We start from the raw sequence: 14294 nt of genomic DNA, 5'->3' as shown, positions 1-14294 counted from the left end.
TGTCTGTGTCACTGTAAAGCGAAGGAGAGATGTGACTGTCCTGTTGTCCGTCCTACTACCAAGTGCCCCCATCTCATCCGTCCCCCGGTATATATATATATCTCTATGGGTGTCCGGTTCCTACCTACTGGTGGGAGGTCATAACTGTCATGACATGTATTGATCAGTGGCTATGTACACTGGTATGTTATACACAAATATATACATTGGTGCAACTATGTACAGTTGCTCACAGATATGCCTATGCGCATATCACCACAGGGGAATAAGAAAAGTTCGACAGAGAAATCAAGGGCCAGAATCAAACAGGGCCTCAGTGAAAAATAGTGGGAATGGGACAAGTAATATTAAAAAGACCATAATGATAGATGGAGAATAACATCATTGATTCAGAGGATAATAAAGGAAACTACGATGGTATGAATAGCTGGTTGTCTATGATGAATTGAGAACGCTACTTGAAGGGATGACGGTGGATAGGCAATGGCACACAAGAGCACATGGGCGAGCTGCAACAATTGTTTATTCCTGTCAGGCACAAAAGTAAAATGGGAAAGGTGGCCAAACCATGGCTCACAAGGAAAATTAGAGATAATATTAGATCCAAGGAAGAGACATAAAAATTGGTCAGGAAAAACAACAGACCAGAGAACTGGGAGCATTTTAGAATTAAGCAAAGAGGAGCAAAGGATTGATTAAGAAGGAGAAAGTAAAGTATGAGAGTAAGCTTGTGGGAATGTTTTTCTATTTATGTGAAGGGGCAAAGATTGGTGAAGACAAATATAGGTCCCTTACAGTCAGAAACAGGGGAATATATAATGGGGATCAAAGAAATGGCTGACCAACTAAATACATACCTTGATTCTGTCTTCACAAAGGACATCACAAATAACATACCCAGAATGCTGGGAAACACAGGTGTTGTGGAAATTGATGGGATTGAAGGCTGATAAATTCCCAGGGCCTAATAATCTACATCCAGAGTATTTAAGGAAGTGGCCCTACAAATAATGGGTGCACTAGTGGTCACCTTGAAAGATTCTGGAACAGTTCCTACAGATGTGGGAGTAGTTAATGTAACCCACTATTTAAAAAGGGAGCTAGAGAGAAAACAGGGAATTATAGACCAGTCAACCTCATGTTGGTAATGGGTAAAATTCTAGAATCCATTATCAAAGACTTTATAGCTGAGCAATTGGAAAACAAGTGGTAGAATCAGGCAGAGTCAGCATGGATTTACTAAAGGGAAATCATGCTCGACAAATCTACTGGAATTCTTCGAGGATTTAACTTGTAGGGTTGGTGAGGGGGAGCTAGTGAGTGTGGTTTGTTTGTACTATCAGAAGGCTTTCGACAAAGTCCCACATAAGAGATTAGCGTGTAAAATTGAAGTGCATGGGATTGGGGGTTGCTTAGTGAGATGGATGAAAAACTGCCTGGCAGACAGGAAACAATGAGTAGGAATAAACGGGTCTGTTTCCAAATGGCAGGCAATGACTAGTGGGGTACGACAAGGATCGGTGCTAGGACCCCAGCTATTCACAATATATGTTAATGATTTAGATGAAACTAAATGTTATATCTCCAAATTTGCAGATGACATAAAGCTGGGTGGGAGGGTGAGCTTTGGGAGAATGTAGAGATGCTTCAGTGTGATAAAATTTAATAAAATTTTACAGGAAAAAAATTCAGAACATTGGACTGATGGAGACTCCATGCTTTCCGGTACAGGAAGGCTTCACCTTCATTGGAGGAGCGTGTACTTGGGCCAAAGGGACCCAAAACCATTTCCTCCATTTTTCTCAGCAGCAAACAAGTCAAGAGAAAATGGTGGGTTGCGCAGGACGGCCGACGTGGGTCGCGAAGGTCGGCTGGGTTGGGTCCCGAAGGTTGGCCGGTTGGTAAAAATGGGTCCCCGGAAAAAAGTTTGAAGAACACTAATCTAGAATGAGAGGTTACAGATATAGGTTGAGAGGTGGTAGATTTAGAACTGAGATTAGGAGGAACTATTTCTCGCAGAGGTGAATTTGTGGAACTTGCTGCCCCATTGTGAGGTGGAATCTGAACATTAAATGATTTCAAGAATGAGATAGATATATTTCTGATTTTAAAAACGGGTTAAAGGGATATGGGCAACAGGTGGGGAGGTGGATTTGAAAGAGATCATCCATGATCTGATTGAATGGTGGAGCAGACTCAAAGGGCTGAATTGTCTACTTTTGCTCCTAATTCCTATGTTCCTATGAAAGTAAACATGCAGGTGCAGCAGGCAGTAAAGAAGCCAAATGGTGTGTTGGCCTTCATAGTGAGAGGATTAGAGTACAGGAGCAGGCATGTCTTGCTGCAATTATACAGGGCCTTGGTGAAGCCACACCTGGAATATTGTGTGCAGTTCTGAACTCCTTTATTGAAGGAAGGGTGCTCTTGCTATAGAGGGAGTGCAACAAAGGTTTACTAGACCGATTTCACGGTTAGCGGGACTGATAATGGAGAGATTGAGTGGATCAGAATTATATACACTGGTGTTTAAAAGAATGAGTGTGGATCTCATAGCAAATTCTAACAGGACTAGAGAGGTTGATGCAAGAAGGATGTTCTCTATGGTGTGGGAGTCTAATCTTAATCTTTATTATTGTCATAAGTAGGCTTACATTAACACTACAATGAAATTACTGTGAAAATCCCCTAGTCGCCACACTCCGGCACTTGTTCGGGTACACCGAGGGAGAATTCAGAATGTCCAATTCACCCAGCAGCATGTCTTTCGAGACTTGTGGGAGGAAACCGGAGTTGCCGAAGGAAACTCACGCAGACACTGGGATTACGTGCAGACTCCGCACAGAGAGTGACCCAAGTGGAAATCGAACCCGGGATCCTGGCGCTGTGACGCCAAAGTGCTAACCACTGTGATACTGTTCCGCCCAAGTCTAGACCTAGGGGGTCACAGTCTGACATTTAGGGCTGAGGTGAGGGGAAATTTCTTCACCCAGAGAGTGGTGAGCCTATGGAATTCGCTACCCCAGAAAGTAGTTGAGGACAAAACTCAAGAAGTTAGATATCAGAAAGAGATCAAAGGATATGCGAGGAAGGTGAGAACAGGCTTTGAGTTGAATGATTAGCCTACTGCTGTCCCTATTTTCTATGTTTCTATGTTCAAAGTGATTTCTGGTTTGACATTTTGGAAATAATTTTACGGTCACACCCCACCTACAAACGGCTGGCGGATACAACTCACCCAATTTTCCTTCTCTAACTTTAAATACGAATCACACTGTACATTGCAACTGTCTCCATATGATTAACAAAAATGCATCAAAGTAAATGTTACAGAGTACAAGATAATTGTATGTATGGGTGTATGTTTGTTTCAACATATCATACAATTATATAGAGTATATAACATGGAAACAGGTCATTTTGGCCAAACATTCCATGCCAGCATTTATGCTTCAATGATGCCCTCTTCCATGCTTCTTCATCTAATTCTAATCAGCCTAACCCTCTATTACTTCCTTGTATCCTTGGCAATTATCTCATTTGTTCTAAATGTACAATTCACCTCAATTACTTCATGTGGAATAAGTTCCACATTCTCACCATTCTCTGGTTAAAGACGTTTCTTCTGGATTCCCCATTTGATTTTTTTTTGTGACTATTTTATATTGATGGCCTCTAGTTTTCCTCTTCAACACTCAATGTTTTATCAGAACTATTCAATTTGGATCACCCCTCAGCCTTCTCTTTAAGAGAGAATAGACTCCACTTGCTTATCCTTTGAATAGATAAATCCTTGCAGTTCTGGCATTATCCATGTAATTCCACTCTCCAGTGCCACAATAGCCTTGTGTCTAGAAATGCACTCAATATTTCAAGGACATTTAGCATAACCTCTCTACTTTTCAATACGATCCCTCTGGAAATAAACCCTATTGCGTGGTTTACTTTGTTTATGGCCTGACTTGCATGCCAACTTTTAGTGATGTGCATTGTATAGCTTGATCCTTTAGTTCTCTACTCCATTTTGATTCCTATTTTTCAAGTAATTTGAGATCTTCATATTTTTCATCACAAGACACATCTCTATGGAAATTCAATTGCCAGCTCAATGGCCATTCTTCGAGTATCAATGTCTTTTCATAATTAGTTGTGAAATTGTATTTCTGATTTCAAAGTCTAAATTATTTATATAAATTATGAACAAAGTGGTCCCTGCACTGATCCTTTTGGGATCCCAGTTCCTTCCTTCTACTGCTCTGAAGAATATTTTTTTCCCCCCACTGCAGGGCCTCAATCCTCAATGGATTAAGAGGTAAGATTTTGGCAATGGCTGCTGTGGAACTCGGACTGAATGCTGACAGCTGTGAAGCTTCTTTAAATCCTCATTTTTTTTTCTAGCGGTAAGCAATTAGTGAGGCCACACCTGGAGTAATGTGTGCAGTTTTGGTGTCCTTATCTGAGGAAGGATGTTCTTGCTATGGAGAGAGTGCAGCGAAGGTTTCTCTGGCTGATTCCTGAGATGGCGGGACTGTCATATGAGGTAAAACTAAGTCGGTTAGGATTATATTTATTGGAGTTTAGAATAGGGGATCTCATAGAAACTTAGGAAATTCCAAGAGGGTTCTTAAAAATTTATTCTTTCATTGGATGTGGGTGTCGCAGGCAAGGCCAGCATTTGTTTCCCGTCCCTAATTGTCCTCGAACTGAGTGGCATTTTCTAAGACTCAATCACGTTGCTGTGGATCTGGTGTCTCATGTAGGCCAGACCAGTAAGGACGGCAGATTTTCTTCCCTAAAGGACATTAGCGAACCAGATGGGTTTTTACGACAATCGACAATGATTTCATGGGTGTCTGGATTACTAGTCCAGTGACAATTTCACTAGGCGACCATCTCTCCTCGGATTAGACAGGGTAGATTCAGAAAGAATGTTTTAGATGGTGGGGGAGTCCAGAAATAGGGGTCATAGTTTGAAGTGAGGAGAAATTTCTTCACCCAGAGAGTGTTGACTCTGTGCAATTCACCATCACAAAAAGTAGTTGATGCGAAAACGTGTAATTTGAAGAAGAAATTAGATATAGCTCTTGGGGCTAAAGGGATATGGGGGGGAAGGCGGGATCAGGGTATTGAACTTGATGATCAGCCATGATCATAATGAATGGCAGAGCAGGCTCAGAAGGCTGAAGGTCCTCCTGCTTCTATTTTCTATGTATGTTTCTATGTATGATTTGTAAAGATAGGTCATGGCTGGTGAATCTGATATAATTTTTTGAAGTGATTTAAGTAGTGAATAGGGGAATGTCTATGCATGTTATTTATACAAACTTCTAGAAGGCATTTGATAAAAGTCCCTCATTACAGATTGTGAGGTAAAATTTGTTCCTGGAATTGAAGGCAATTATTGACCTGGTTAGGAAATTGGCAAAGCAACAGGAAACTAACAGTAAGAATATTGGATAGATACTCTAAATTGGCAGGATGCAATTAGTGGTGTCCCACAAGCTCTGTTTTGGAGGTAGAACTGTTCAGAACATCTGTTAATGATTTAGATGTTGGATAGGAAGCCATGTATCTAAATTTGTCAGTGTAGGTAGAAGCAAAAATATGAATAGATTAAATGAATGAGCAAAACTGTGACAAATGGATTTCAAATGGGAAATCTGTGATCAATCACTTTGATCCAAAAATGGGTAGGACAGTGTAATTTCTAAATGTTGAAAAGCTATAAATAGTGGAGGCCCAAGTACACAGATCATTAAAATGCCATGAACAGGTACAGAAAATAATCAAAAATGCTAATGGAACGCTGGCCTTATATCTGGAGACTGGAATACAAGGGAGTAGATGTTATGCTTCAGTTAGAACGTTGGGACTTTTTAGCACAAATGACAATTTATATTAGATCAATAGTAAATTTTTAAACTGAGATCAGTAGATTTTGTTAACCAAAGATAAAGGTGGGTAAATAGAAATAAATGAAAATGAAAATTGCTTATTGTCACGAGTAGGCTTCAACGAAGTTACTGTAAAGAGCCCCTAGTCGCCACATTCCGGCACCTGACCGGGGAGGCTGGTACGGGAATCGAACCGTGCTGCTGGCCTGCTTGGTCTGCTTTAAAAGCCAGCGATTTAGCCGAGTGAGCTAAACCAGCTAGGTTGCAGATCAGCCATGATCTTACTGAATTGAGGAACAGTCTTCAGGGTCAAAATGGCCAGTTTCTGTGTTCCTCTGGTTTTGTTTGTTACTCTATCACATGGTAACTTAGTAAAGACCATTTGGAAAGCTAGATATATTACATATAGTGCATCGGTTATGACTCAAACAATTCAATGAGGTTGGTCAAATAAGCCTTTAATGTTGCCTATTTTGTTTTTTTTTTGGTTTCTAAACCTTTTCTTATTTTCCTTTTAGTGGGGATTTCATTACTTTTCTTACAGCCAAGTTAAGTTGCCTGGTCTATTGTTCCCTGGGCATGTTATACCTCTTTTTGATAGATGTCAGCTATCCTGCAGTCCTCTTGTATTGCCTTTTCAATCTAATTATTATAAATGTATAATAGCGGCTTTGCAATCTCTTTCCTAGATTATTTTAAAATGCATGGATGCAATCTATCTGGATCATGGGTATTATGAGTTTAATAAATGTAATTTTATCTTTAATTTAAATGTTTACATCATTTCTAATCTCATCTATTGATGCCATGGCCACATGATCTATCTCCCGGATAAATACTATGGCATAATTATTTAATGTTTATCCCGTTTCACTATTGCTACCTGTGACTTAAACCTGACCATCCCTTAGTGGCCCTATTCCCATCTTAACTTCCTTCTTTTATTTATGTTTCTTGAAAATTTAATTTTGTAGTTCCTCTTTGCCTTCCTAATTATTTTTGACTTGTCTCCTACATTTTATATACAAGAATCCGGTTAAGAAGGTCATTGTAGAAACCAACTATTTTCTAATACACCTGATAGGTAAAAGATAGCTATTTAGCGTAAATATTAAGCCCCAGTTTTTAAATACCCATTTTACATTGACTCATAACCGTAGGCCATCTCAAAATCACAAATCAGCATGAAACAGCATAATTCCATTAGAGATTAAAACAACACTTTTAAAGCCATTGTTCTAACAAATACATTTGCAAGACAATTTGACACTATACTTGTGCTGTACTATTTATCAGATCAAGGACATAGCAACACTATAGCAACGGCATAGTAATATGAAGGCGCCATTGTTCACAATACAGATAACAGCCAAGTCAGCAGAAGACCAGTATAAGCTGGTCACGATAACAGCACAGAATTGCATTCCATAACATGCAGAAGTATTCAAACATGAAACATTTAAAACTAATGTTGCACATTGAAGATTGATAGCTAACCGTCAAATCAAACTCATTTGACTCTAACCCAAACCAATTAGGATGACTTAGAGGTGTAGATAGATGGCTAAAGACTGATATGATTTTGTATTACCGTGAGGGTCCGTACAGCCTTCTTTATTCCGGAATCATCCTAGCATAAACTATTCGCTGTCTCTGTTTTCCATACTTTCACTTTTTCACTCTAACTCTTGAAGTAAATGAAAGCTGTTTTGCCGTAAGCAAGAACCATATCTGTATTATTTTAAAAGTTAAATTGTGTAAAAGTTGCTTCTCTTTAAGTCCTTTTTCCTAGCCGGACTTATTAGAGAATAAGATTTAAGTGACTCTCAACTGTAATCAAATAGAGGCAGTAAATGATTCTTGTTTGCACCCGAGAAGTTTTAACTCAAATTTCTACTAAGTTTTAGTGTCATAAGTGCCACTAGGTCCGCATGGTAGATCTCTACAGTCATGCAATGATGGTACGAGGCAACAGATGAGCTCCAATGCAGCTGCTTGAATTCCGTGAACTGGTCCATATCCAAGAACTCAGCGGCCAACCTAAACAAGTATACCACCACTGTCACAGACTTCATCAGCAAGTGTGTAGAAGATTGTGTGCCAAAGAAGGTAGTAGAACGTTCACCAACAGGAAACCACGGTTTAATCGGTAGATTTACTCCCTAATGAAGGTCAGGTCTGAGGCGTTCAAGACCTGAACAGGGCTAAATCGCTGGCTTTGAAAGCAGACCAAGCAGGCCAGCAGCGCGGGTTCAATTCCCATACCAGCCTCCCCGAACAGGCGCTGGAATGTGGCGACTAGGGGATTTTCACAGTAACTTCATTTGAAGCCTACTTGTGACAATAAGCGATTTTCATTTCATTCCATTTCAGGAGACAAAACTAGACTAAGCTAGAGTCACAGACTAACGACACGGGACTCTCGTCGGTTGTGGCAAGGCTTAAACAACATAATAGGTTACAAAGTAAAGCTGAGTAGAATCTCAGGCAACAGCGCACCCGTCCCCGATGAAGTCAGTGCTCAGGTCGAGCAGGAAATCTTCAAACTGCTGTCAACTGCCCCAGCAGCATCAGACACACCCATACTTACCGTCACAGCTTCTGAAGTCAGATCATCCTTCTTGAAAGTGAACCCTCGGAAAGCGAGTGGTCATGATGGAGTCCCTGCTCATGCACTCCGATCCTGCGGAGACCAACTGGCGAGTGTGTTCGCGAACATCTTCAACCTCTCCCTCCTCCATTCTGAAGTTCCCACCTGCTTCATACCGATGCCAAAGAAGAACCAGGCTTTGTGCCTCAACGACTACCATCCAGTGGCCTTGCCCTCTATTATTGTGAAGTGCTTCGAGAGGTTGGTCATGAGACACATCAACTCCATACTCACAGAATGCCTTGATCCACTGCAACTGGCATATCGCCATAACCGATCCACAGTGGACACCATTTCCCTGGCCCTATACTCATCCCTGGAGCATCTCGACAAGGACTCCTATGTCAGACTCCTATTCACTGCCTTCAACACCATAATACCAGTCAAGCTTATATCAAAACTCCAAAACATAGACTTGGCTCCTTCCTCTGCAACTGGATTCTCGACTTCCAAATCCATAGACCACAATCAGTTAGGAAAAACAACAACACCTCCTCCACAATAATCCTCAATACCGGCACCCCACAAGGCTGCATACTTAGTCCTCTACTAAACTCCCTATACACACACACAACTGTATGGCAAAATTTGGCTCCAACTCCATCTACAAGTTTGCTGAAGACTCGACCATAGTGGGTCGGATCTTGGATATAGATGAGTCAGAGTACAGGAGGGAGATAGAGAAACTAGTGGAGTGGTGTAATGACAACAATCTCTCCCTCGGCGTCAGCAAAACTAAAGAGCTGGTCACTGACTTCAGGAAGCAAAGTATCGTACACACCCCTGTCTGCATCAATGGTGCCGAGGTAGAGATCGTTGACAGCTTCAAATTCCTAGGTGTGCACATCACCAACAATCTGTCCTGATCCACCCACGTTGACGCTTCGACCAAGAAAGTACAACAGTGCTTATACTAAAGGAAACTAAAGAAATTTGGCATGTCCACATTGACTCTTAACAATTTTTACAGATAGAACATAGAACATTACAGCGCAGTACAGGCCCTTCGGCCCACGATGTTGCACCGTCCTGTGAAACCCTTCTAAAGTCCCTCTACACTATTCCCTTATCGTTCATATGCCTATCCAATGACCATTTGAATGTGTTTAGTGTTGGCGAGTACACTACTGTTGCAGGCAGGACATTCCACGCCCTTACTACTCTCTGAGTAAAGAACCTACCTCTGACATCTGTCCTATATCTATCTCCCCTCAATTTAAAGCTATGTCCCCTCGTGCTGGACATCACCATCCGAGGAAAAAGGCTCTCGATGTCCACCCTATCTAATCCTCTGATCATCTTGTACGCCTCAATTAAGTCCCCTCTTAACCTTCTTCTCTCTAACGAAAACAGCCTCAAGTCCTTCAGCCTTTCCTCATATGATCTTTCCTCCATACCAGGTAACATCCTGGTAAATCTCCTCTGTACCCTTTCCAATGCTTCCACATCCTTCCTGTAATGTGGCGACCAGAACTGCACACAATACTCCAAATGCGGCCGCACCAGAGTTTTGTACAACTGCAACCATAGAAAGCATCCTATCTGGCTGCATCACAGCCTGTTATGGCAACTGCTCGGCCCAAGACCGTAAGAAACTACAGAGAGTCGTGAACACAGCCCAGCCCATCATGCAATCCCGTCTCCCCTCTATTGACTCTGTCTAACCTCCTGCTGCCTTGGAAAAGCGGGCGGCATAATCAAAGATGCCTCCCACCGGGTTATTCTCTCTTCCAACTTCTTCCGTCGGGCAGGAGATACAAAAGTCTGAGAACACGGAGTAACAAGTTCAAAAACAGCTTCTTCCCCGCTGTTACCAGTCTTCTAAATGACCCTCTTATGGACTGAAATGATTTCTGCACACATCTTCTCTACTGAGTATATTCATCCGATGCCTGTGTCTATGTATTTACATTGTAAATTTATGTATGTCCAATGTTTTTTTTCATGTATGGAATGATCTGTCTGGACTGTATGCAGAACAATACTTTTCACTGTACCTCGGTAAATAAATCAAATCAAATTCAATTGAATGTACCAAGGGAGCATAAGCAATTTATCAAATTTAATTACTATTTTATTTCTCTCCATACTCTACATACATTACTTTATATACCAAAAACTTGTTCAGCTCAAAAAAAGCTCTTAAAATCCTCACCTCAATTTTAAGATCAGAATAGATTCTGACAACACAACGTTGAAGAGCCATTTGAAATGTAAAGCTAATGACACCATTAACTTGTAATAAAACTCCTTCACAGACATTTCGGCTGTCCTGCATAACATTAGAAAATAGTTACAATCCACACTATTTTCATATCCCTACGACAAAATAAAATTAGATATGAGACAATTATTATTGAAATGTTGTTGTACAATATCACTTATAGGAAGGCCAGCCTCTGAATTTAATAATTAATTATTCAAGTGCAGAAATGAATACCAATTTCCTCTTTAAGTCAACCACCAGAGTACTTCAGTTAATGTCCATAAACAATTTATATTGATTTTCAGCAAGTGACATATATTTTTTTAAATTTAAAATATGAAGTTTGGAAGTTTACTAAGATACTGATCTTCTGTTACTGGTGGCTAGTATTAAGAATGTTATTGGGCTGATTGTTTTCTCTATTTGTTTAAGTAATTCTACACATTTTAAGTTAATCTCTCATCAGGGAGACTTCTCCTGAAATATCACCTTTACCACCAAATAATTTACTGAGAACATGTATATGGCCAGAATACCTGCATTTTCTTTGTCATTGTGAACCACATTCACTACTTTGACAATGGGAAACTAATTTTAAAAATGGTTGAGTACTATTTTGATCCAGTTGTAGATTTATATAGTGACAGAACCATGTATGTCTATTTATTTTCACTAATTTCAATGGTCAGAAAATCATGCATGTATCATCTTCATTGCTCATCTTCAAAGCTCCAAAACCTAGGACTTGGCTCTCCACTCTGCAACTGGATCCTTGATTTTCTGACCAACAGACAACAATCAGTAAGAATGAACACCAATACCTCCTCCACAATAGTCCTCAATACGGTGCCCCGCAAGGCTGCGTACTTAGCCCCCTACTCTACTCCCTGTACACACACGACTGCATGGCAAAACTTGGTTCCAACTCCATCTACAAGTTTGCTGACGATACGACCATAGTGGGCCGGATCTTGAATAACGACGAGTCAGAATACAGGAGGGAGATAGAGAACCTAGTGGAGTGGTGTAACGACAACAATCTCTCCCTCAATGCCAGCAAAACTAAAGAGCTGGTCATCGACTTCAGGAAGCAAAGCACTGTACACACCCCTGTCAGCATCAACGGGGCCGAGGTGGAGATGGTTAGCAGTTTCAAATTCCTAGGGGTAGCACATCACCAAAAATCTGTCCTGGTCCACTCATGTCGATGCTATCACCAAGAAAGCACAACAGCACCTATACTTCCTCAGGAAACTAAGGAAATTCAGCATGTCCACATTAACCCTTACCAACTTTTACAGATGCACTATAGAAAGCATCCTATCGAGCTGCATCACAACCTGGTATGGCAACTGCTCGGCCCAGGACCGCAAGGAACTTCAGAGAGTCGTGAATACCGCCCAGTCCATCACACAAACCTGCCTCCCATTCATGGACTCCATTTACACCTCCCGCTGCCGGGGGAAAGCGGGCAGCATAATCAAGAATCCCTCCCACCCGGCTTACTCACTTTTCCAACTTCTTCCATCGGGCAGGAGATACAGAAGTTTGAGAACACGCACGAACAGACTCAAAAACAGCTTCTTCCCCACTGTCACCAGACTCCTAAATGACCCTCTTATTGACTAACCTCATTAACACTACACCCTGTATGCTTCATCTGATGCCAATGCTTATGTAGTTACATTGTATATCTTGTGTTGCCCTATTATGTATTTTCTTGAATTTTGTTTAATTCCCTTTTCTTCCATGTACTGAATGATCTGTTGAGCTGCTTGCAGAAAAGTACTTTTCACTGTACCTCGGACATGTGACAATAAACAAATCCAATCCAATCCAATCATTGACAAAGGGTGTCTGCTTGAACAAGAATTCAAAAATTATCCATAATAACTAGTTATTCAAAATAATTCTCATAAACCTTACAGAAAACCCTGTAAATCAAAGAAATTGTACTTGTGTATTTCTTTTTACGACCTCAAGGTGTGGTGATCCTCAGGTTAAATCACCACCAGTCAGCTCTTCCTGTCAAAGGGGAAAGCAGCCTATGGGACTATGGCGACTTTACTTTGACAGGAAATTCCTTTTAGTAATTGTGGTAATATAAAAATTGCAGAAAATTTGCCAACAAGGCAATATTGGCTTGGATACCAAGAGAACTGCCCACCTCTCTTTGCATAATCCCATGGGATTTATTTAGTTTACCTCAAAGGCAGATAGGGTGCTTTAGATAGTACAGCACACTGGTGGTTCTGCATAAAAGTGCTAGTCTAGATTACAGGCACAATCTACCAGCTGTGTTGCACTTGACCAGGAGCATGGCACGGCTGGTAGATGCCGGGTGAAGCCTCCTGCGGGCTTCTCGGCAACCAGTGCGCCTCGCGAGATCTCCCCAGATCTCACAAGACATCAGGTTTAGGGCGTGACCAAGCCGTGCTTGCGTAAGTAGGTTTTAAGTAGGTGGGCCAGGCGGAATGGCACCTGAAGGGGTCGCTCAGGCCATCGGAGGCCCCTGCGTGGTCAGGGACAGTGTAGGGTGGCACCCTGGCCCTCCCCTGGAACACAGGCATTTTCTGCCAAAGTACCTCGGTGGTACTGCAAAGCCAGCAGGAGCACTGCCATGGTGCTAATGGAAGGGTGCCGGGTGTGGTGATATGCCTGTGGGCTTTTTAATAATTGGATGGTGTGCAACCTCCAATCAGCAGGTGGCAGTACAGACACACCATGCGATCTCTAGACCAAGGTCATGTGACCAGTGAGCTCAGATATAAAGGGAGACACATCCGGCCATCTTCAAAGATTGAGAGGGTAATAAGGCATACACGTGAATGGTCAGTGCTAAGGCCAAGTTCCAGAGGAGTAGGTAGCAGACTCCATTATAACAGATTGCTATCTTACCACACGAGTATCAATAAAAATGAAAATGAAATGAAAATCGCTTATTGTCACGAGTAGGCTTCAATGAAGTTACTGTGAAAAGCCCCTAGTCGCCACATTCCGGCGCCTGTCCGGGGAGGCTGATACGGGAATCGAACCGTGCTGCTGGCCTGCTTGGTCTGCTTTAAAAGCCAGCGATTTAGCCCAGTGAGCTAAATCAGCCTGGTTGGGACAAGTCGAAGTGTTTGGTGAGTTCCTTCGTGAAGTACAAAGGACGAAACACAACATCCGGGTGGCACTTCTAAGGGTCAAGGCTTGAGGAGGACCATACTTCTAAAAGAAGGGTGGACGGTGGGTATGAAAGGCAGGCAGAGCAGGTATGAAAGGGCCTCTGGGGGTGAAAAGGTGGGGTGCCTGGAAGGGGTGACAGTAAGAGGGTGAGGGGGGGCCTGAAGATGTGAGGGCCCAGGAATCCCATAGTGGTGTGTCATCACTTGGGCGATGTAGAGTAATGCCCATATGTGTGGGGGTGACATTGCCCATGGATGGGTGGGGTGAGGGATCCACAAGCTCACTTATTAGAGATTGGGGCACCCTTTCAGAGACGGACGGAAAACACAATACAAAAAACAGTAACTTACAATTAACAGCGTCTATTTCAATAGAGCCC

General features: G+C 41.9%; 1 protein-coding gene across 4 annotated transcripts in view; it reads right to left on the bottom strand.

Annotated features, from left to right (window-relative positions):
• armc1l (armadillo repeat containing 1, like) overlaps positions 1-14294 on the bottom strand; it is a 54513-nt gene that overhangs the window by 15931 nt on the left and 24288 nt on the right. For 3 of the 4 annotated variants that reach the window (XM_038799419.1, XM_038799421.1, XM_038799420.1), the window contains exon 5: positions 10697-10813. The exons of the other annotated variant lie outside the window; for it this stretch is intronic. In XM_038799419.1, coding sequence (XP_038655347.1) covers positions 10697-10813 — 117 coding nt within the window. The remainder of the gene's footprint in view (positions 1-10696; positions 10814-14294) is intronic. 4 annotated transcript variants of the gene reach the window in all.

This window comes from Scyliorhinus canicula, chromosome 6 (genome assembly GCF_902713615.1).
Source record: "Scyliorhinus canicula chromosome 6, sScyCan1.1, whole genome shotgun sequence".
In the NCBI taxonomy this organism is placed as follows: domain Eukaryota; kingdom Metazoa; phylum Chordata; class Chondrichthyes; order Carcharhiniformes; family Scyliorhinidae; genus Scyliorhinus; species Scyliorhinus canicula.
The sequence above is the reverse complement of the archived record's forward strand: the minus strand, read 5'-3'. Positions and strand labels throughout refer to the sequence as shown.